The sequence below is a fragment of the Gymnodraco acuticeps genome, unplaced genomic scaffold (assembly GCF_902827175.1).
Source record: "Gymnodraco acuticeps unplaced genomic scaffold, fGymAcu1.1, whole genome shotgun sequence".
NCBI classification, from domain to species: domain Eukaryota; kingdom Metazoa; phylum Chordata; class Actinopteri; order Perciformes; family Bathydraconidae; genus Gymnodraco; species Gymnodraco acuticeps.
This window is the reverse complement of record NW_022990981.1, coordinates 1,198,664-1,223,496: the sequence shown is the minus strand read 5'-3', so window position 1 is coordinate 1,223,496 and position 24,833 is coordinate 1,198,664. Positions and strand designations below refer to the sequence as shown.

Below are 24,833 nucleotides of genomic sequence, written 5' to 3'. Positions count from 1 at the left end.
GGTTATTGTTTTAGCTTATCCAGGTGTCGTATTTTTATTTTGCGAATGGACATTTGATATATTACTTCACATATGAGCTTTAGAATGTATCCCTTGGGACAACAACATCTTATTGCTAAAATATATAATACATGTTTTATTTATCTCTGTCTGCCCTACGGTTACACTGGTCAACATTTTAAAGTTCTGTACACGATGCAGAGGAACAGCGCCTCTGGTGGATAAGTAGGTCACAACACTTCGACCTCCAAGTTGTCCCCGCTGACTTGGAATCAGTTCCATCTTGCTCCACTGACGGAAACCCCCCTAAAACTGACCGGAGAGCAGCTCCATCTAACACCGACTCACCGCTGCATCTTCTACCGGCAACGTGGCAGCACTCAGCTCTGCAAAGTTTCCCTTTCCCACATGACACCTAGTACCTACTATCCGAGGATCCGTTAGTCATGTGGAAATAAAGCAGAAACAAGGATGTGTTTTCTGTCTCAGTGATCCTGAACATGGATCTCCTCTCCAGCAGCCGTCAGCTGTCAGCCTGCTCAGGACGGGATCCTGTGTTTACTGTGCGGACATGAAGCGTTCTGCACACCCTTTCTCTGAGTGCTGTGCTTGTGTTTTGAAAGGTACGTTTTTTATTCATGTAGTTGGGATACTTTATACTTTTTCGCACTGGCTCCTGTGTAGTAACAGGGTTGATGGCTCACGGCAGAGGTGACAGAAGTATTCAGATGCTTTACTTGAGTAAAAGTTCCAATACATTACGTCAAAAATATTTCATTACAAGTAGTCTTGCGTTAAAAATATTACTTAAAAGTACAACAGCCAGCAAAATGTACTTAAAGTATAAAAAATAAAATAAATCATTGTGCAGAAAAATTGCCTTTATGTGTCTACATAGTGAAATTCATATATGTGAGATTTCTAGATGATATTGTTGCATCAAGTAGCATGTTACTGTTGTAAACAAACAAAGTTCTGATTGACTTTTTGTAAAATATTTGAATAATTTGACTCTTTTTTGACTTAAAGAGCTAGTCCACTTGTTACATTTTTAGAGATGCATTTTGTTAAAAGTAGCTGAGGCTGTTAAATAATGTAGTGGAGTAAAATTAAATGATTTCCCTTTTAAATGGAGTGGAGTAGAAGTACTGTATAAAGTAGCATAAAATGGAAGAACTCAAGTAAAGTACAAGTAGCTAAAAATGGTACTTGAGTAAATGCATTTAGTTACTTCCCACCTCTGGCTCACGGTAATGTGTGACCTTTATCCTCTTGTTATCATGCTCACATGTTATCAGCTCATGTTGTGAGTTTCAGTCAAATGATGTGGCAGTAGCTTCTGTACTTTGACTGCATCTGGCAGGTGTGAGCTGAAAACATAACCTTTTGTGGATTCAACTTTCAAATTCAGGATTTCCTCCACCTCCCATTTTTTCCCTCAGTTGTTATAGGCTGATCCTGTAAGGAGGGGGTCATCATGGATCACAGAGGTCCCCCCCGGAATGACTCTGGCCATCACTCCCAAAGATCCAAAGACAGGGAGGACTACAGGTACCCCCAGCAGGACAGGGAGCAGAGCCACACCCCAGCCCCCCTCCCCAGAGAGAGGGACCGGCACTGGGCTCAGGACCCCCGCTACAGGGCTCAGTTCAGCAGCCCTCCTGCCAGAGCGGAGCCGTATCCTCACAACAACCAGCAGTATCCTTATGGCTACACTCTTCCGGAACACCAGAGAGCCCAGTCCAGGTGAGTACAGTGACAGTGGACCTCTCTGAAACTGGGGGGAAAGTTTTGATTGATATAGACTTTCCCTTATTAAAGATTGTGCAAAAGTGACTGCTACTAGGAAGACAGTAAAGAAATAGTTTGGATTGTTGGAAGTGAGGTTGTATGAGATAGCCTTCTTATCAATAGTCAGTTTTTTACTACAGTAGATAGCTGTCGGCATGTCCAAGGATGTATAAAGAGAACTGGATAGAGCGTTGGAGGCGTTGCCTGTTCATTCCTATGAAAGTGGCGCATTTTACAACTTTTAGAACCTACAGTAATGATTTAAATAAGGCTTATTCAAGTGTTAGTACAGGGAAGTTAATGCAGCTACAAAAATAAATATCCACTGATTTACAGTAAAAAGTATTTTTGGGCCCAATGACATCACAACCAGACACTGAAGTTGTAGTACATTGTTTTGCCATTACATACATTGGCTTAACAGCCCAGTGCAATTCCTGGGGGCTTGTGCACACCCCCGGTTTGGAGAAACAGACAGAAGTATTTTACTGCTACTTATTTTTGACAACCTAAAAAAATCAACATCAGTCAAAGCGTACGCTATATGTAGAACATTGCCAGCACTCTACCAGATTGTCAGACAGCCCTTTCAGAACTGAAGCTGCTTACTGGGCTTTCTTTTGGGGTTAAATGGGTTTAAGATACCTAGCTTACTTTGGATTCAACCAAGTCACACAATAAAACAAATACATTGACTGACCAACATTTGTCTTCTGGAAGGTATTGTCAATGAAGTCTGGTATCTTTGAACAGAGCCACATATCAATTTCAGCTGTTTGTAAACTTAAACAGATATTGATTTGTTTGTGTCTGAAGTATGTCTTTTGCTGCCCCTGTCCATAGCTGTACATTGCTTAGCTTCTGTGCTGCTGTTTGTTTCTCCAAACCGACAGCTACTGTCGGTCATACACTAAATCAGAATAACTACCTCATACAACTTGAACTACCTCAGACAATCTGAACTATCCCTTTAATAATCAATTCATTGTATGCATGCATGCAATATAAGACAAACACAAACTATAAGTATGAAGCATCGATTTGGGGACATAGTTCTGGTGATAAAGGCATTGGGGTTTGTGCTCAGTGCATGCTGGGATACGCCTGTCACCCCAAGAATGGTTCAATGAAGAAGGATGAAGCTCTAAATATAATAATGTTTTCAGCACCAGATTCTTTACATGAAGAAAGTGAAAGAATGCACTGACTGAACTAGAGTTCATTTTATTTTCAGGCATGGGTATGACTACCCCCCCCACGGCCACTGGGACTACAGAGATCACTATGGTTACTATGAGCAGGACTACTACAGAGGACAGCAGGGACCACAAGGTACAGAAGACGACAAACTTTGATCTGCTACACTCTGTGCCCTGGTGAAACTTAAGATGATACATGTGTCTTCTCATTTAGATGCTGGACAGTGGGGGCCCCAAGAGCCCTGGAGAACCGGCCCTTCTCAGGACAGAACATACAAGCAGGAACCCTCAGGGAGCGCCTACAGTGAGGAGCACAGGTGAGTCTCAGATCTGAACTCAACCCTTTATTGATTTATGAGTGTCAGTAGAAACATGATCCATTCTCAGTTTGGAAACAGTGCAGATGTTTTGCAGCCTTTGCTGGATTGTTTTCGCACCACAAAGACAATTATACTCAGATGATGCAATTTGTGCATTTTGTTACTTTAATGTTTTGTATAAAAATTGCTTTGTTATTAGTATAATACTGTTTTTGTGATAAAAAAAAACTAAGTATATTCTGTTTATACTTTAATTTTGAATACTGATGTTTTTGGAATGCTTAACCCTCCTGTTGTGTTCAGGTCAAATCTGACCGATTTACTACTTTCATCAATCATAACTTTTTTGTTTTACATTCGATAGCATTAAGGCTTCATGATATCCTTCACAGTAGACATTTGCAGATCACCACTTTCATTGAATTTTGGATGATTTAGTCAACTTTGTAACACCCATGGTGTTCCCGCTCAAAAATGATCGCCGTAAAGAAAACAAATTAGTAACCTTCCGGATCAGATCAAACACACTTACACACACTTACACACACTTACACACCCACACATACTCTAGATGTGTCCTCCCGCTCTTATGTGCCCATCCCCCCACATGGATCACACCTGGCACACGCAATACATGTTCAGTGTCTATTCGTTGTGTATTTACTGCAGTTTTTCATGTATACCAGTAGTCTGATACAATATTTACAGGTCAAATTTGACCGCGAACACCAAAGTAAGGGGGGGGGGAAGTGAAGACAATAGGAGGGTTAAAGGTAGTTTTCACCCCTAAATGATCATTTGTTTATGAATTACTCAACCCATGTTACCTCAAATTCTTGCAGAATTGTATTTCTCGCATGCCTTGAAGAGTCCAAAAACTGAAAAATATCTTAATGGATTAATGTAAATGAAGGCTGTCTAACAATAGCAACTCATATAGAAATCTGTTAAAAAACATTATCGAATGCTCATTATACTTACCAAACACCTGGCTTTTCACTTAAGAGTTGTGTGAGGTGTGTGGTATACAGTAGTTTTGCTGTTGTTAAATGTTCACTTCAATTCATCATAAATATTCCCAGTTTTGGGATTCTTTGTTGCCACCGTGGAGGCATGTTTCTTTTCTCAAAGAATTCAAGGTTTCAAAGAATCAGATATTTATAAACACATAATCATTTTGTGGGTGAAGTATTCCTTCGAGAAGAGTTAGGAATCATAACCTGCAGAGGGGCACACATTCATACAAGAAGTCAACAAATCAGCAACATGTTGGAGAGAGCAAAGGATTCAAATCAATGTGAACCCAACAGGGATTGTGTTTTATTTTGACAGCGAGATCTGACAGATACCAGAGTTAAGGATGTTACAGTTACAGTTGTTCCTCTTAACATATGCTTGTTTGTGTAATGTAATCTGTAATCTTAATGTGTGCATAAGAGGTTGTATCCTGGGAAGACAGAGCTGCTTTAAAGTTTAGTAAACGCGCATATCTCATGACTTGAGGCTGAATAATGATGTGTTGTAGCATCAGTAGCAAGCTGAATATTTCTATATAAATAAAATATATTGTTGCATTTATTCTCTCAGGTATGACCACGGCAGAGACAACCCCCAGCATCACCTCAATGACTACGAGGATAACAATCCCTCCAAAGACAACGAAGAGCTTTCCTCCTATTACCAGGGGACGTTAGAGAGCTCCAAACACTCCGGCCTATCCTCCAGCAGCTACGAGCTGAGTCAGTACATCAACGGAGCGGACCCCAGGGAGGCGGCCCCTCAGTCCCTCCTCACAGCTGGCCACTCAGGTGAGCATCAACCACAGCTGCTCCGTTACTTCACTCCATTACTACCTCACTGTCTGTCAGGTACGGAAGCATACTGCTGCCACAGCAAATTCAAAAAGTGAATCAATATCAAGTTAAAACATCATGAGTTTATTGTTATATCATAAAACATGTTTTGTTTTGGTGTAAGAAATAATTGCTACACACAAACATATCATATTATAACTTTCATTGGTATTAAGTTGTCAAGATCAATATGGACCTTTATTGATCCCTGTAGGTCAATTCAGATGTTAAAGCAGCAACAGAGTAAGAGTGAGATACAGAGCAGTAGTTCACGTATACAGAGTTGGGTGTTACAAAGTAACGCGTTGTCGGTAACGGAGTAGTGTAACGCTTTTATAATTCAGTAATCACACTACAGTTACTAACATTGCCCCGACACGCGTTACTTTGTTACTTTTATAAAATCAGTCATAATCACACTGACAGACAAGAGGGGTTTCCGCCGCAGGTTTATATGTACGTAATCTGCGCGACTTGCGCATCCACATCTCCGCGTGCAGTGCTGCATAAACATGGCTGAGTCAGCGATAACTTTCGAGGGGTGGAGGTATGCCCATTATTTTGAGTTTGTCCGAAGAATAGACAGGAATGTGACGGTGAGGTGCAAACTGTGTCCAGGCCAGAAGCTGTTATCCACTGCTGTAAACACCACGTCAAACCTCAACAAACACCTGCAAAGAACACATGCTAACGTGAAGCTAATAGCTAAGGACCCCCGAACCCAGAGTGAGGATGTTGTGAGTGCGCCGCCGCCGAAGCAACAACAATTTGAATTTGCAGGACCGGTAACCAAAGCAGAGATGGACAGGCTTGTAGCATCCTTCATAGTAGAGCAAATGTTGACCATTTGCACAGTGGAATCACCATCGTTCAGAGATATACTGCGCAAAATACAGATAGCAGGAGACAGAGGACAGCCATGGTCAGATAGGAGAACATTCAGGAGCTATCTGGATCAGTCTTATGCGACAATGGAAACTGAACTAAAGAGAACATTTGAAACTTTAGCAGTCTGCGTGATCTGCCTGTAGGGAGGGGCGGGCCGGCCCTGCGAGTAAAGTAACGAGTAAAGGTCGAGTTACTTTATGTAGAGAGTAACGAAGTAGTGTAATATATTACCTTTTTTTAAAAAGTAATATGTAATATATTACTTTTTTTTAGTAACGACCCCATCTCTGTTCACATAACGTTGGTCAGTTGAATGAACATACAGTATACATATGTAAGTGTGCAGATGTGAGTGCAGGTCAGAGTCATTTGTACAAACAGTGCAGTTCTTATGTACTGTACATACAGTACGGGTCACTTTTAATGGGGACATGGTTAACCCATGATTATGCAGCCCGATGGCTACAGGCACAAAGGAGTGTCCGAGGCGCTTAGTGGTGTGCCTAGGACGGATGACTCTGTGGCTGAACTATATAACTATAACATGTACTATAATCACTTACATTTCAAGTAACACGATCAAAGGTATAAAATGCTTACTTATTACATTATAGCTAGAAACAATTGTTTTTATAAAATGTAAAAAAATAAGAAGTTGTGAACCCTTATAATGTCCTATAACAAGATGTTTTTCATGTAATAACAATATGTGTTTTATTACAACATACAGTACACACATATCACAATGTAACACACTACATTTCTTGTTTTAATGATATACTAACTGTATTTTGTTATAATTTGGTCAATTATCCTGTCATATTGTATACAAAATGTATAGTTATGACAAGATGTTTTTCATAAAATAACAAGGTATTTAACTTTATAACACATACCTATCATGTTATATGTAAAACAAGAAACATTTATTCTTACAGCAATATTTTATTTATCTGAATGTAACGTTAATGTTTGCCTAAATTCATTATTGATTACTCAGCATGTTGTTATAACGTGAGGGGGAAAATGTCAGAACAATTTGATTTAATTCTACTTCATGTCTGGAAAAATCCCGCTTTTATTGAGCAAGGTGGATGTCAATATGCTTACTCTGCGCCGTGAAAGATGGCCGCATTGTCTTTTGGCTCCTCAACAACTTTGCCCTCTTTCATATTTTTTCAGTGTTTATTTACTTTTAACATGGTTCGCAACATGCAAGCCGACCGCACCAACTCTGCTATACAATATAGCAGAGAAGAACTTCTTCACATCAGAAACTTTGTGGACAATAGCCCACCGACAGACAATGGAGATTCGCCATGGCTACCTGTTGTCCTACCTGAGAGACGCAGGAGGAAGACCAAGCGGGGGACCGCGCCGGGCTGCTGGTCGGACTGAGAAAACGAGAAAACCGACCCCCTCTTCCGAGTATTCTTCTGGCTAATGTTCAATCCATTGAAAATAAGCTAGATGAACTCAGAAGTTGGATTGCTTTTCAACGGGACATTAAGAACTGTAACGTGTTCATTCTCACTGAGACTTGGCTCAACCCCGCTATCCCGGACTCCGCCATTGTTCCTGACGGATTCACTATTTTTCGACAGGACCGGACAGTTAACTCGGGGAAAAGTAAGGGAGGCGGTGTGTGTCTCTTGATAAATAAGAACTGGTGCACATATGTGAAGATTATTTCTTCGGACTGTTCCGCTCATTTAGAGCACCTCATGATCACATGCCGGGCTTTTCACCTGCCGAGAGAATTTACATCAGTTGTGATCACAGCAGTGTATATTCCGCCGCTAGCTGACAACAACACGGCACTCGATCAGCTGTTTGGGATTATCGACAGTACGCAGACTTCACGGCAAATCCTTTAAAAGGGTTAACCCACACAAGGCTCCTGGACCTGATGGCATCCCTGGCCGTGTTCTCAGGGTGTGTGCAGTTCAGCTGGCAGAGGTGTTCACAGACATCTTCAACAGGTCCCTGCTGCAGTCTGTAGTCCCCACATGCTTTAAATACTCCACCATCGTTCCTGTCCCCAAAAAGACAAAAATCACCAGCCTCAACGACTACCGCCCAGTAGCACTCACCTCCATCATTATGAAGTGATTTGAGTGGTTAGTCAAATCATTCATCACCTCCTCCCTCCCTGACTCTCTGGACCCCCTGCAGTTTGCCTACAGAGCAAACAGGTCCACAGACGACGCCATAGCCCTCACCATCCACACTGCCCTCTCACACCTGGACCAGAGGAACACATATGTGACAATGCTGTTCATTGATTACAGTTCAGCCTTCAATACCATTGTGCCCTCCAAGCTGGTCATCAAGCTCAGAGACCTCGAGGGCTCAACAGCGCCCTCTGTGACTGGATCCTGAACTTCCTGACGGGCAGACCCCAGGCAGTGCGGGTGGGAAACATCACATCCTCCACCCTGATCCTCAACACCGGAGCCCCTCAAGGCTGCATGCTCAGCCCTCTCCTCTACTCCCTGTTCACTCACGACTGCGTGGCCGCACACAGCTCCAACACCATCGGGAAGTTTGCTGACGATACGACCGTCATCAGCCAGATCATCGACGGCGACGAGACGGCGTACAGAGAGGAGGTCGGAAACCTGACATCTTGGTGCCAGGATAACAACCTCCATCTCAACGTCAGCAAAACAAAGGAGCTGATTATGGATTACAGAAAGCAGCAGTGAGAGGGACAACGGTGGAGATAGTCAGCAGCTTCAGGTTCCTCTGTGTCCACATCAATGAGGACCTGACATGGACTCTTCACACTACCACCATCACCAAAAAAACTTGACAGCGCCTCTTCTTCCTCCGCAGGCTGAGGAGGTTCAACATGGACTCCAGGATACTCTGCAACTTCTACAGGTGTGAGAGTATCCTGACTGGCTGCATCACGGCCTGGTACGGCAGCTGCACCGCCCTCAACCGTAAGGCTTTACAAAGGGTGGTGAAAACTGCACAGCACATCACCAGGACGGAGCTGCCATCCATGGAGGACCTTTACTCCCGGCGCCTCAGGAAGAAATCCCTCCGGATTATAAAAGACCCCCATCACCCCAGCCACAAACTGTTCTGTCTGCTGCCATCTGGCAGGCGTTACCGCAGCATCAGGACAAAAACCACCAGATTCAGGGACAGTTTCAGCCCACAGGCCATAAGACTGTTAAACACCTGAACTGTTGAAGCAAAATCTGTTAAACACCTGAACAGTTGAAACAACATCCCTAATATTCATCTGGCTGCTACTTAAAAATTATTTTAAAAGTATTTATCTATTTACCTATATATCCTATTTCAATATAGACTCTTATTGTACTATTTCACTTTTTTTAAACTATTTTTCTTTTGTATTACTATTTAATATTTACTTGCACTATATTTTTTCTGTTTATCTGTGTTTTGTGTTGCACTGTTGGAGAAGCCTGTGACACAAGATTTTCATCGGCATAACTACACTGTAGCTATGTTCGTATGACAAGTAAAGAACCTTGAACCTTGAGTAAAAAATGTGGACACACCTTCAAATTCGAATTTTTTTTCTTTCTACTTTGTAGATTAATACTGAAGACATCAAAACTATAAAAGAACAAATATGGAATTATCTAGTTAACAAAAAAGTGTTAAAAAATCCAGAATATGATTCATATTTTAGATTCTTCAAAGTAGCCCCCTTTTGCCTTGATGACAGCTTTCCACACTCTGGGCGTCTCTCAGTCAGCTTCATGAGGTCGTCACCTGGAATGGTTTTCAATTAACACGTGCGCCTTGTCAAGAGTCAATGTGTGGAATGACTTGCCTTCTGAATGTGTTTGAGACCATCAGTTGTGTTATGCAGAGGTAGGGTTAGTGCTCAGTGGAAAGCCCTATTTGACTACTGCTGTAATCCATATTAAGGCAAGAACCATTCAACTCAGTAAAGAGAAACGACCGTCCATCATTACTTTAAGAAATGAAGGCCAGTCGATCCGGAAAATGTCAGGAACTTGAATGTATCCTCAAGTGCAGCCGCAAAAACCATTGAACGCTATGATGGAACTGGCTCTCATGAGGCCCCCCTGGGAAAGGAAGAGCAAGAATTACCTCTGCTGCAGAGGATAAATACATCAGAGTTACCAGCCTCAGAAACCGCAAATTAAAGCACCTCAGATTAGAGCCCACATAAATGATCACAGAGCTCAAGTAGCAGACAAATCTCAACGTCCACTGTTCAGAGGAGACTGCGTGAATCAGGCCTTCATGGTCCAATTGTTCCAAAGATCCACTACTGAGGATGAACAACAACAAGAAGATAATTGTTTGGGCCAAGAAACACAAGGATTGGACATTAGACAGTGGAAATCTGTACTTTGGTCTGATTAGTCCAAATTTGAGATTTTTGGTTCCAACCTCCGTGTCTTTGTGAGACGCAGAGAAGTTGAGCGGATGGTTTCTGCATGTGTGGTTCCCACCGTGAAGCATGGAGGAGGAAGTGTGATGGTGTGGGGGGGCTTGCTGGTGACACTGTCTGTGATTTATTCAGAATGCAGGCACCCTTAACCAGCATGGCTACCACAGCCTTCTGCAGTAGCCAGCACAATATAAATCATATTCTGGATTTTTTAACACTTTTTTGTTTACTAGATAATTCCATTATGTTCTTTTATAGTTTTGATGTCTTCAGTATAAATCTACAATGTAGAACAAATTTAAATAAATAAAAAACTTCGAATTTGAATGTGTGTCCAAACTTTTGACTGGTACTGTATGAAGGCCCTGATGGTTCGCCACTGATATATATATATATATACAAGGTATTCAGAGAATACCCTGGAACACTCAGATAAAACAAACAAAAAATCGATTTAATTATATAAATAAAATGTATATAAAAGGAATAAATGAGAATCGTATCTGTGTTGTTGATCTGTAATATTACAATGTTACGTTGATTTGTTTGTCCTTCTCGGACCATGCACTACGCATTGTAGTGGTTTTGTGTTGGAAAAGAAAGCAACCAATCAGATCTTGTTCTGGGTCTCTGGGTAGAATATCCTTCAACCAAGGTACACGCGGCGGCGGGGGTTGTGTGTGTCTACAGAAGGTCCAGTTGTGATAGACACGGTTCACCACTGATATATTTATATATATATATATAACAAAGATTTTTTAAATTGCTTGAGCAATGATTTCACATTATGATAAAATAAAGAGTTCATTGTTAAAACAAGAAAAGCTTATTTAAAATGTGAGTTTTTTGTAGTTTATTGTGTTGCATAAATGTAAAATATCTTGTTATCATCGGAAAATCTTGTTATAACAATACACTTTTAGTCTTTTAACTTGATACTGATTCATACAGTATTTCTATAAACTGTTGTCATCCTGACACATGCTCTGTGTCTCACATCTCTTCAGACCATGTTCTGGGGCCCCAGGTTTCGGCTCCTCTGAAGTTCTCCCTCCCTCATGTGGTGGTCAGCTTTGGGCCGGCGGGTCAGCTAATCCGGGTCACTCCGGGCCTCTCCACCCAGGAGAACGTCAGCCAGCTGGAGATCCACAGTCTGGAGGTACGCTCAGCCTATGCTGATAACATCGTCTTCTTAACATTGTACTGTAGACTGAAGGAGATTATTTTTGTGTGCATGTCTGCATAGGTCATTCTGGGTGAGACCGAGGAACAGCAGGACATGAGGAACTTCCCAGGGCCTTTATCCAGGTATTGCAATTTATTTTAGCACAAAATACAACAACAGCAGTACAGTTTTTTAATTTCACTGCCCATTTTCAACAGATACAAATGAGTAAATAAAGCATACAATTCACCTTAAAAGAGAAAATTGAACCATTTTATTGTTTTTTTTATTTTGGTGTGCAAATCTGAATCTAACGATTCTCACCATTAAATGTAACACACCCCTTCAGAATACATTGAATGTCGAACCTAAAAGCGTTAGTCCTGTGAGATTATGTTTAAATTCAAAATACGATGTTGTATGTACTTGTTTTATTCATGTTTTTGAAGGGAAGACCTGCACAAAGTGGATGCGATGGAGTTTGCCCAGCAGAGGGCGGCTGCCTGTCTGAGTGGGGGGGGGCTGCAGGACCGGAGCTCTGCTGCCCTCCTGTGGAACCTGCTCATCCTGCTCTGCAGACAGAATGGAGTAGGTTGACCATGCCTTGTTATAGACATATTACACATAGAATCATGTTTATTCTGATGCAATCATCACTCAATGTGTATTGTTTCAGCAAATAGTTGGCTCAGACATTGCCGAGCTGCTGGTGCAGGGCTCAAATTCAGACGGCAGCTGCAAGACTGACACCCCCACCCTCATCGACTTCAGTGAGGGCGCGGGTCCAGCTGAAGCCCCCTCCCTCTCCGGAGACGACCTGCTCACTGGAGGCAGCAGCAGCCGGAGCTCTGAGGGCTGTGGGGGGGGCTCTGCAGGGCTACACCCAGCTGCTGCTGGCCGGGAGGAAGAAGGTGTTCTTATACAGTAGCTCTCCATTCATCCCAGGGTTATCCTGCATTGTGTTACTTTACTATAGTTAAAGTACCAATGTCACAATGTAAAAATATTCCATTCAAATAAAGGTCCTGCATTTCAAATCCCATTTGTAAATGTACTTAAAGTATTAAAAGTAAAAGTACTTATTCAGCAAAAAATGTAATTCAAATTGCAGCTGTTTAAGCAGCATGCTAATGTAGTACCCTGTCAGGGTAGAACATATTAGTTTAACATATTTTATATACACTTAGGAAGCAGGGCTGAGTGATTTGGCAAAAAAACTTTGCAATTATTCGTAACTGATATTGCATTTCTGATATGAGTATATAATATTCTCACTTTCATTGAAACATTTAATAAAATACACAGCTTAACCTGTTAAGCCCCAAGCCTGTTTTTCAGGCCTCAGGCTCGAAAATGACATTCCCAGAACAAATGACCATAACTTCACTTCTAAAAGGGGTAAATTAATAATGTTTTTTCTCAAAGCAATGATACACCTGTGAGTTGGACGTAGAAAAGTCAGAATCAATATAGAATTGTTTCATTTTTAAGTAAATTCAGATTGAACATAGTAAACCAATTTAAATTATAGTGTCCGTCCAAAAAAAAACATTACTTGAAAATCGCCCTTGAATGATGGGATGGTAGACTAAAAGCTTTAGGAATCCAAACTATAACATATAATAAGTACCCTGTATCAAGATTGATGCAAAACAAGTGACATTTGATTTGACCTTTTTAGAGAGGTTTAGCAACAACAAAAAAACACCTTTGGGGTCATAGAGTGGCGAAGTCTCTCCCCTTCCGGTGGACCTCCATGGGACCTTATTTAGAAAAAATAATGGATTGAAGTCAATGGAGAGAGAAATATTATATATGAATTGTGCCACGAATTACACATATGATGTTTGTCAATTTAAAAGATAATTTTGCATGTCAAAAAAAAAAAAAATGTGTCGTAAAACTGTGAAGTAACACATTTGTTTGTGTGAAACGCTTAATGAACTACATCTCTGGTCTCGCAGAACATCACGCGTCACCAAGATGGCCGTCACTACTGTCTTGTCGACAAAACGATTGACTACCCTCATTATCACCACAATGAAACACGTCCAGAAGAATGTCATGCAAAGCTGCCTGCCTGCCTTTTGATTCTCTCTGAACTGCCTGGTCTTTTTAATGTTTAATGTTAACCGTTTGTGCAGATAGCATGAAGTAGAAAAGATTGGCGATCGCCGATGCTAGCGTTAGCATTTCTCCCTCGGGCTTAAATTGTGTATTATAGAATGATCACACTAGTGACAGTACTCTTCAAAGGGTTCACGAAATATGACTACTACTCTTACTGTTTAACATTTTGGGTTACTTAATGTTACTTCATATTAAGGCTAATAAAAATGACACGGCTGTAATGCTAACTAACGTGCTAGCTACTAGCTAGGTAGCTAACTTGATCCAGCCACTCCTGGTCCTTTCATCAGACGGGAAGCGAAAGAACGAGCAAGACCCATTGCTGGTATGATAACAACCTGGTACTAAGCACACAGGCATCTTGTTAAAGTTATCTTATCTTAGCCAGCGCCATATAGATAGATTATATCTATATGGCGCTGATCTTAGCTATCTCTTAGTGGAGGAAAACAATTGTGACATCACTTACGCGACTTTGGGATTTGTAGTCTTTCTAGTTGCGTATTTTTACGACAAACTGTGACTTTTTTGACATGGAAATAATTTTTTAAGATTGCCAAACATCATATGTGTAATTCATGGCACAATTCAAACGGGATCGGAAGATACGTTTTCTCTCTCCATTGACTTCAATACATTATTTTTCCGAAATAAGGTCCCATGGACCGGAAGTAGCTGGGCCGTTTCTCTGGAACCCATTGGTCGATGTTGGTGATTGACACCTCTTTTGAACCATTTGGGCCAATAGAATCAAAGGGGAAATTCCACATACACGTTACCATTGAGGAGTGAGAGTTACGTGCATCAAGACGAAAGCTATGTTATGCTCTGAAAACTGGAATTTAGGCTCAAACTAGTAAATATGAAGATGGATTATCAGTAATCATTTCAAAGTGACACAGACACATTGGATTAACCATTGGATTAACCTTCAGCAGCGTTTTTATCATTTTAATGCCATTGAACACAACTTTTGATCAGAACAACAGCTAACCGTGTTTCCTCCCTGACACTACGTGTTGTGATGTCTGTTTTCGCTTCCCCTGTCACGAGTTCGGATCGCTCAGTGATGATACTAATATTTCTGGAATCTGTGGAATCTCAGCTTGCTAATCGATATCTTGTTTGTGCAGATACAATAAGTAATAAGGGTATTTAAGCCGTGAGTTTGGTGCTAAGTACGATAGCATTTTTTCGCTTAGGGCTCATTTAGACGCTTCTTGTGAGACTTGTGTTTTGTTTCGGTAAAAATGGTTAGTATCATCAGTTAGCTGAGTTTCTTCCCGTTAAGTGAGTATGGAACATTAATAGTTTCATAAATGTTAAGAAGCCCTGTTTAAGGTTCAAGTATCTAATTATTGTCCCATGTGTTTCCAGGAGGCCCTGGAGTCAGCTATGGGCACCGGCCTGTGGGGACACGCTCTGTTTCTGGCCAGCAAAATGGACAGCAGGTCCTACACCATGGTGCTGAACAGGTGAGGAGAGTCATCTGAGACATGACAGCTGAAGAAAACTGTCCACCTCCTCACACGAGCGTCAATTAGTGAAGAAATACTCCCTCTCACTACATTTAGATCTGCTTTACACTCAGTCACAGCTACACTATTTCTGTCACTTGTTTATCCTCAGCTTCCTGTGTCTGTGTTAACAAAGCTGAATAAATCACTTTAGCCGAAAACAGATACTATAATAATGCGTGTCAATCTGGTTCATTGTTGCATAGATTACATAAAAAAACTTTTCAATTGGTATCACACAATATATTTTTTATAATAAATATGGTAATGGCTGCTGTCTGCCAATCAATACCTGTAACAACTTTGGTGATTCCCTGATTTTGCATAAAGTCTCACCATTTTGTAAAAATAAAAGAATCTTGGTTTATGATCAAATTCTGAAAATGGTAAACATTACACTTGCTAGCATGTTAGCATTTTGACGATAGCAATAACCCCAAAGTTCCAAATTCCTTTGTGGAACTTAACATCTAAAAAATAAATATTTTATGGGAGCTCGCCTCCATTGGACTCCTTTGTTTACTTCCAGAACATAGTGACATCACTATGTAATAATTGCGCTTCTATTGGACATAGATTGTATATATAAATGGACGTAGGGTCTGTGACGTCACCCATAGGATTCTGCAGAGTTGCCGAGAAGCCCTTAGTAGGCGGAGTCGGCCACTAACGGCTCGACAGTGACGTCGATTTTAACTCCCGTCTGCTCTAGCCTGCTCCAAATAAGGGCAAAGAGGCGGAGCCGAGGCGGGACAGGGCGGGACCTGCTGACAACGGACGTGAAATTCCAGACCTAGCTCAGGCTAAGAAGCTAAGCTAATATGCTCCCAGTATTAAGCTAACAACCCAGTCAACCCCGGTCATTAATGAAGGAAAAAGCCGAAGCTACGAGAAGCTAGCGTCAGGCTTTCTTCAATAATGACTTGCTGCACACTACCCCCTACTTATTAACATATTAACAGGTTATACAGTCTATGGTTTGCACCCGTAAATAATATCTAATTAGTACACAAACATATAAGAACAATTGTGGCGTACATAATTCCTTTGGCTGCCACTACCACGTTACCTCCCTGCGTATGCGAACAGCCCGCCGCAGTTATAGCTCCGAAGACCTATAGCTCTCCCGTCGGAGCTCTGTCCAACCCGTTAGCATGATTAGCAGGTGTATGTTTTAGCTTAGCTCGTTAAACAGCGAATTAGCCGCGGTTGGCTCCGGCAGTCGGTAGACCTACCGACCGGAGCTATAACGGCCGCCGGAGCCATAGCGGCTAATTCGCTGTTTAACGAGCTAAGCTAGACACTTACACCTGCTAATCAATGCTAACGGGTTGGACATATGTATATATATATAAAATATTACAATTATACTCACCGAAAAAAGTGCAAAAGAGACTTCTTGGAATGTCAGTTAGTATAATCAACCGCACAACAAGACATTTTAATTGTCTTATACTTAACAAAAGACACGAAATCCACGGACACGTCTGTTGGGTCAAGTTCGGTAAATACAACTAGCAAAGCCTAGCCTATGAGCCTACAGAGCTGACAAATTGCTGTTAGCCGACAGTGAGGCTCGTACCTGTCACTCAAAGTGACCACGCCCTAATTTATGCATCACTTTAAGACTGAATATTAATTAAACAGATGAGTTGAGAACAAATTCACTCCAGGATCCATAGACAGGAAGGGGGAATCTAACTATACTGAGAATAAAATGTTTTGAAACCACGATGTAAACATGTTTATTTCTGCTGTAAAGTTGGGCATTTTAACATTGGGGTCTATGGAAATTGCTCCCTTCTGCAGACTGCTCCTACTGGCCACTAGATGAACTGCAGTTTGAGGCACTTCCTGATTCGCATCCCGGAAGTGGCCCAGAGTTTGCCGCTTGCTATTGGCTAGCGCTCCAACACATTGTACTCGATAGGCCAAGGGGCAGGACATCTATTAGTGGTTGACCAATCACAAAAGAGCCGGCCAGCTAACCAATCAGAGCAGACTGGGCTCTGGTTTCAGACAGAGGGTGAAAAGAGGTGCTGCAGCACAGGCAGTATGAGAAAAATAAAGACCTTTTTGAACATTAAAGCTGTCCCAGGAGAGGCCCCTTTAATAGAAACTCTACCAATGAAGCAATAATAATGTATTATTTCTGTGGGATCACAATATTTATTTCTGCCTTGTTTTTCAGAGTTCATCTCTGCCTGTTATTTATACTTTACAGAGGGGTTGGGTACGGTGGCCGGCAGGTGCAAACGCGGAACAACGGCCCAAAACGCATACATAAGCAGGAAACAGCTGCAAATAATGAAATGAAAAACAAACAAACCCTGAAAACAAATACAACAGAAAAACGCTGCATTTACGGAAATGTTGCAAACTAAATACAACACACAAACCCCGAAAACAAACGCAACAAAAAAACGCTGCAAATACCAAAATGATATGCAAAGTCCAAAGCACGTACAAATCCCAAAACACATACAAAAAAAACATTCCGGAAGTGCTCCAGGCCTCTAGGGGGCGCGCTACGTGGAACGAACAAGAGTGATGGAAATCGAGAGGAAAGAAAGTTCATTTAAGTGGAGAAAGATATAAGAAGGTAAGTTTTGTTTTAATACATAGAGCGTCATATTTATATAGCTAGCGTTAGCGTGCCTAACTACTACACCAGCTGAGGAGAGGAGAGCTTCACGTGAAGAGAAGATAAAGTGAGGGAAGAACATTTTTAAAAAAGAGATGACAAATCAAGTGCAGGCAAATAACACGGGCCATAGTGAGTACCGCGGAAAAAGGACATTTGAATTCTTAGCAGTTTGTTTATATGTATATATTTATGTATAGATGTATCAACTATACAGAGCTTTAGCAATTACCTGTAACTATGGTCATGCTAATAAAGCTATTGAATTGAGAGAGATGTGACAACATGTGAAGAGGGACAAAGTAATGACAGGAGAGTAGTGTGCATTAGACATGCTCAAAAACAAATATAGAGACATTCAAGGAGAGAGAGAACACAGATTCAACGGTAAACATGATGTATCTTTCTATTTATTTAGCTAACCACTATTTAGACTATGTGTTTTTGATTAACTTGATTAAATGGATTTACTACATCAATGTATGTCTTTTCAGGCCGCCATGTTTTGTCCTTTCTGTGGCCAGCATCTGGGGACAGTTCAAGTGTTCTGTGGCTCCTGTGGCAAACATGTACAGTTTTTGGCAGAAGTTGAACACAACAGTAAGTTCACTTTTTTTATTGTATCTGTTTCAAATGCAAGAAATAAGGATTCAACACACTACTCTGTTTAGAATACGAATTGGCAGATGCACACACTAGTTATCAGCATGAAGGACACATTTTTTCATTGTCTGTTTATGTGAAATATGTAGAAGCCATCATTACATTGTAGACCAATGCATGATTAAATACACAAAACAGCTTATATTATACATTCAAAATTGTGTATTAGTTCTATCTTTATAGAGAACATTATATATTTAGAATCAGATTTTGAGACAGTGAGCGGCTGGGAAAGTCACACCGCCATGGGGCACAAACAGTTGCTGACGTGATGTTTTCTTCATTCTCAGGCATTCCATAAGGAGGGTCAGGAACTCACGCTTGGGACCACCATTGTCCCCTCCATCCTCAGTGTGTCCCTCATCATCAGTGAACTTAACTGACATCTCATGAGAGGGATCGAATGAGGCACCTTTGAAGCCGCGGATTGCTCCATCGCACACACTGGCTCTATTAATATTGAACCTGCTGCAAGATGTATTTGTTATTTTTGCAGAGAGTTCTGCAACAATGTGTGCCGCAGTCAGGTATTCTGTGCTGGGAAAGACAAAGTGATGTATTGTAATATTAAATGATGAAGCTAGTAATAAGATTTACAGAATAGAATAGAAAAATTAAGTGGTAATAGTAACAATTTATACCTTTGCTCCATTGTGTCTTCTGGCTCAGACTGGCTATCAATAATGATAAGTGCATACACAGTTGTGTAGTTGCTGCAGTGAGAAGACAGTTGAATAATTACTTTCAAATACCTAATATATGCATGACAGTCATATTTACAAAAGGATGTCGATCCTCTTCCTGTTTTTTCAATACATTGGGTTCTAAACTGACAACAGCACTTTTGTCATACTCCTGCACAATCCTTGTAAACATTTGAAATGGATGCAACAAAAAATATCTGATCTTTGAAAAATATTTGTGAGTGTTTTTTGTATTGTCTTCACTAAGATGTCAGATGTTGTGGGTGTCATTTGGAAATGTATAAAAGTATAATTGTTCTTCTTCCTGGCAATGTTACCCACTGTGATTGGAGGCTATACAAACAAACAAATGTAAAATAAAGATACACAGCAAACAACTGTGTCACGATACAACTGTCAACCTCGTTTACCTATAGAAGTGGTTCTGACCCGGGGAAGACTGGACCTCTTCCTGGAATGGGGTTGGTGCTCCATCCTATTTTTACCCAGGAAATAAGTGCACACAAAGGTATTTATTGATTTCATGTTCACAAATTCAAACCTACATGGTATAATTACATTTGTAATTAGTCTTACCCGATCAGACGCTGGTTGTGGGTGCCTGAGAGGTCTGATAAAGGTTAACAACAAATATATTCAAACTACTGTACTGTTAAAACATTCTGCTTCTTGTGGCACAAAATAATATGTTGACAATGTTTTATTTTACCCTGCAAACTGTTGTCCATTCGTGGAGTGCTCACTTTTGGAACATTTGGAATGTCCCACACCTGCATACAACACACAAATGACTGACTGAAATAAAAATAAATTCACTTTAATTAAGAATAAATGCCACGATAAATCCAAACTGACCAAGGTACATTATATTGTTGACCGTCCTTTAACTCTCACATTAGGATTTACATTGAAGCACAATAAACCAACTCCTCTCTGCACCTATAATATATCTATATGATGTCAAGAGTTACATTTAGGTGCACAGACAGTGCTGTCTCTTGACTTGCAAGCTCTTTCACCAAACAAGCTAACGCTAGCTGGGTAAATATGACGCTCTTTGTATCAAAACAAAACTTACCTTTTTATATATCGTCTTTTTCCACTTCGATCAACTTCGTTTCCTCCGGCTTCAAATTGCAGCACTCTTGTTCGTTCCCTCTATGTCTGGTCAGACATCAATCTGTTCCACGTAGCGCGCCCCCTAGAGGCATGGAGCACTTCCGGAATGTTTTTTTTGGTATGTGTTTTGGGATTTGTATGTGCTTTGGACTTTGCATGTCGTTTTGGTATTTGCAGCGTTTTTTTGTTGCGTTTGTTTTCGGGGTTTGTGTGTTGTATTTAGTTTGCATCATTTCTGTAAATGCAGCGTTTTTTGGTTGTATTTGTTTTCAGGATTTGTTTGTTTTTCATTTCAGGATTTGCAGCTGTTTCCTGCTAATGTATTTGTTTTTGGCCGTTGTTCCGCGTTTGCACCTGCCGGCCACCGTAGTTGGGCAGTACATAACACCCATAAACACCTTCCTGCTGTAATGTTGAAAAATGTGTTATAATTCTGTCATTTGTTTCTGTTAAGTGCTATATTTTAGTCATTAAATATGAAATTGTGTCATTGCTGCTGCTGCTGCTGCTGCTGCTGCTGCTCTTGGAAACAACACTTTTGAATTTTTTTTCTTGTATAAATAAAGGTGAAATAAAGTATCTCTGCTCTTCCGGCAGGTTCACAGGCCAGTTGACGGCCAGCGATCCCCTGCAGACCCTCTTCCACCTGCTGACTGGGAGGGTCCCGGCCGCTGCCCTGGTAACACACACAGCATGAACTCTACCCCCATCCCAGCGTTCACTTCTGTTATTATATGACTTAGAAACGTCGGTCTGTAACTATTGTGTCTTCTTGGCAAGATACATTTATAAATTGATTAAAGATTTGGTTAACTTTGAGAAAGAGACAAAAACTTCTGAGATCAATGTGTTTTACTATCGAGATATAACCAACATTAGCCCTTTCCTTAAACTTATAAAGGCACCGATCTTACATGCATTGGTATTTACTGTTATTTACTGCTTAGTCAGTGTATCACTTAATTTCTCAGATATTACATAAAGGTTATTTACCTGTGCTCTTTCACTATCTGCAGCTGGTATTTGATCAGGTTCTTGAATTTCTTAGAATTGAAGCCAATAAGATAGATATTATCAGCCAATAAGAGTGGTGATACTGATGCTCTGCGTGCAGTGCTGTGGAAATGAGAAATGGGGGGACTGGAGGCCCCATCTGGCTGTCCTGCTGTCCAATGAGACGGGAGATCCTGCCGTCCAGCAGAAGGCCATCGTCACTATGGGAGACACCCTCGGTACGTACAGATACGCTGACTGATATAAATGTTTCTGCTCAGGTATATGAGCTGGCTGTTCTGTGTTTCACTCCCCCTGCAGCCTCCAAAGGCCTGACACATGCGGCTCATGTGTGCTACTTGACTGCCGGGGTCTCCTTCGGGGCCTTCCCTCAGAAGGCGGAGAGGCTAGTGTTGCTAGGCAGCAGCCACAGGTGAGAGGGCCTTCATGCTATTCATCAGTCTGTCAGCCAGGTAGTCATATTGCAATTTCTATAAAATGAAGGCAATACCAACGAAGCAAGACAGGTAGATGTCATATAATCTTCTTAATTTAGTTTTAGAGTCTTTGTGGATACTACATTATGACTTTTAGTGTGACATACTAAACTATATCATTTTTTATTATATTTTGATGCCAAAGAATACGATATAAATGTTAATGTCTAATGCCATTTTTGTTAGACTTTCTTTAGTATTACTTTTTAATAATAATATTAATTGTAATACACTGCGCCATCATTCTTTTTAATTTATGTTTAATGATATATTTAATTGCATACAATACTATGATTATTTTATGGATAACTATATTATGACTTGTTACATCCTATTCTACGATTTTCTTAGAATTTTACATTGCATAATATACATTGACATATTATACAGCTCTTTCTTGCATAATATAGGTTCATCATTTCAACTGATTACTGTTTTATGACATTTTTATGAATATGGCAAATATATCACTTTTTATGACGTTTTATTTGCATAATAAACTGAAATGTTGTCAATGGAATCATATACGATGACATCCTTTATTTAAAATATAAGATACTATTCTGTAATGTTTTTGATGATATATTTTTCTGCTGAATAATATGCTACAACGTTTTTTATGGAATACTATACAATGACATGTTTTGGGATATATGTTTATGGCTCACTGTTATGACATTCTTAAGGCTTACTTTACTATGACATTTTATAGGACATTTTTAATGGCTTAGTGTCTCCTGATATGATCTTACTTATATTTGTGTCCTGTCTCCTCTGCTCTCCTTCAGGCAGTCCTTTGAACACTTTGCCACCGACCTGGCCATCCAGTGCACTGAACTGTACGAGTACTGCCAGACCCTGGGGGGCAAAGGCCTCTCAATACCATCCTTTCAGGTAGCTCCTACTCACAACACACTGAGAAAAATGAAACGTTATTGTATTTTGTCAACAGATAAAACATGCAGTAATTGTATAAGGTTAGTTGAAAGCAATAATATTACGTTTAAATAAATTATTATTTTATTGCTTTCAGCTAACCTAATACAGTTATGTGAAGTTTGTTGACATAATACATTTAATAAAGGGGTCCCTATTTCAGTTTGTTCAGTGCACATCTCACTGCTTTCTATAGAAAGTACCTATAAACAGTATATTCTCTCTTATCATTGTGTTCAGGTGTATAAGTTCCTGTATGCGGCCCGCCTGCTGGACTGCGGGCTCTCCTCTCAGGCGTTCCATTACTGTGAGGTGGTGGGCCGGGCCCTGCTCAGGCAGCGGGGGTCTTACTCTGTGCTGACTGGGGAAGTTATTAAGGTATTCACACATCCTCCTATAAACAAACCTATTCAATTCTAAATAGATGTACTATCAGTATGTGTCCTCTGTCCTGCAGCTGTCCGACAGGCTGAGGCATTCTGAGGGACACTTCAACGACACAGGGGTCAGCGGGGCGGGGCAGGAACCTGATTGGCTCAAACTGCTCCGTGCTCGCCACCACAGTTTACAGGTGAGCCTCTTCAAAGCTTTCATTTCAGAAAATCATGTATTCGTAAGTAATAGGAAGCAGTTTTGGCTGTGAGGAATTAGGGGAATGTTAAGCGGCTGGCCAATATGAGTTGGACTGCCTTCAGATTATTTGTATTTTTTAAATTCTTAATATATTACATTTAGCTGTACATTTATGGCAAACTTGCACATGGTTCCTGCTAGGGCTGCACGATTTGGGGAAATAATCTAATTGCGATTTTTCTGACAGATATTGCCATTGCGATTTGCGATATTTGTTTTTAAGCGACCCACGGAAGTTTATTGTAAAATGCGGCCATATCTCCGGCTAGGGAGGTCGTATCAACGTGCTCCCGTCTCTAGCACCCCCACAGCCCGAGCTACGAGTGAAAGAAATAAACTTACATGAAACTTCCGTTGCGTTCCGTTGGTCAAGCTTCAGTTTAAGATTCACATGATAATATATTTAAAAAAATATATAATATTAATATTATATTTCAGTTAGCAATATATTATAACTATATTTTACTTTTTTTTAAGCTTACTGTAAACTAACTTTAAGGTACTTCATGTTACAGCTGACTTCATTTATCTATTGATTTTTTCCAAATAAAAAGGTTGGTTTTTTTCAAATGAGTTGCACAATAAGAAGGTTAAAATGTGGTTAGGTTTCTGTTGGAAAATTGATTTAGCTTTCAAATGCCTTTCTTCTATATTTATATTTTAGCATTTTGTTCAAAGCACTGCTCATGACGTCCTCACAAAGTAGCTCTTGTGTGTCATGTTTACAATACATCTTAAATGTGATTGTCTTCATTTTCTTATTTTACTCAGACGGGGAATTTGGACTGCACTGAAACCCACCATCCACCTCCTGAGGGCAGTGCTACGGCCTACACTGGTAAAAAAAATGATTCGGTCATCTCATTCAAATAATGTGTAGCCTGTTATCCCTGAATACTCTAAAGATTCTTCTGGATGTTTACAGAGCCATACTTGGAGGACCTAAACCGTGACATCCAGAGTGCGGAGCCTGAGCTGCTTTACTACGGACGAGATCCAGATCCAGATGTGGGTCAGGAACACCTCCAGCATCAGATTGAAGCAGTCACTGAGGACATGAAGGAGTTGTCGTGGGACAGCAGCGGCGCTCAGGACTGGTACGATGAAATGTGCTGACTCATGCCTCACTTATGTCTGTCAGCCACGCAGATACAACTGTGACTGTTCGTGTGATATCCTAACAGACCATAATGTCCCTCCCTGTTCCTTGTAGGCAGCAGGCCAATTCTCCGATGACAGTTTGTGCTCCCCCAGCTTCCACAGTGGCTGCCAGCCAGGCCTTCACTTATCATAACACAGATAGTGCTGAAGTCACATCAGCCTGGCCACATTGTGCTCTGAGTGACCAGCCATCAGCAGAACAGGGTGAGAGT

The 24,833-nt window shown here is 40.7% G+C and overlaps 1 protein-coding gene and 1 long non-coding RNA gene across 2 annotated transcripts in view; both read left to right on the top strand.

Annotated features, from left to right (window-relative positions):
* The first annotated feature begins 299 nt into the window (after nt 1–299).
* sec16b (SEC16 homolog B, endoplasmic reticulum export factor) overlaps nt 300–24,833 on the top strand; it is a 29,220-nt gene continuing 4,686 nt past the window's right edge. The window contains 20 exon segments of the mRNA XM_034235600.1: nt 300–623; nt 1,443–1,746; nt 3,026–3,123; nt 3,205–3,307; nt 4,898–5,118; nt 11,467–11,618; nt 11,706–11,767; nt 12,074–12,212; nt 12,301–12,477; nt 12,479–12,535; nt 15,132–15,229; nt 20,999–21,080; nt 21,516–21,633; nt 21,716–21,827; nt 22,680–22,785; nt 23,068–23,205; nt 23,285–23,398; nt 24,232–24,298; nt 24,386–24,557; nt 24,674–24,825. Coding sequence (XP_034091491.1) covers nt 1,478–1,746; nt 3,026–3,123; nt 3,205–3,307; nt 4,898–5,118; nt 11,467–11,618; nt 11,706–11,767; nt 12,074–12,212; nt 12,301–12,477; nt 12,479–12,535; nt 15,132–15,229; nt 20,999–21,080; nt 21,516–21,633; nt 21,716–21,827; nt 22,680–22,785; nt 23,068–23,205; nt 23,285–23,398; nt 24,232–24,298; nt 24,386–24,557; nt 24,674–24,825 — 2,437 coding nt within the window. The 5' untranslated portion in view covers nt 300–623; nt 1,443–1,477.
* Nucleotides 18,448–19,496, top strand: LOC117559007. Its single transcript, XR_004570906.1, has 2 exons — nt 18,448–18,515; nt 18,869–19,496. It is a non-coding gene; the product is annotated as an uncharacterized LOC117559007 (long non-coding RNA).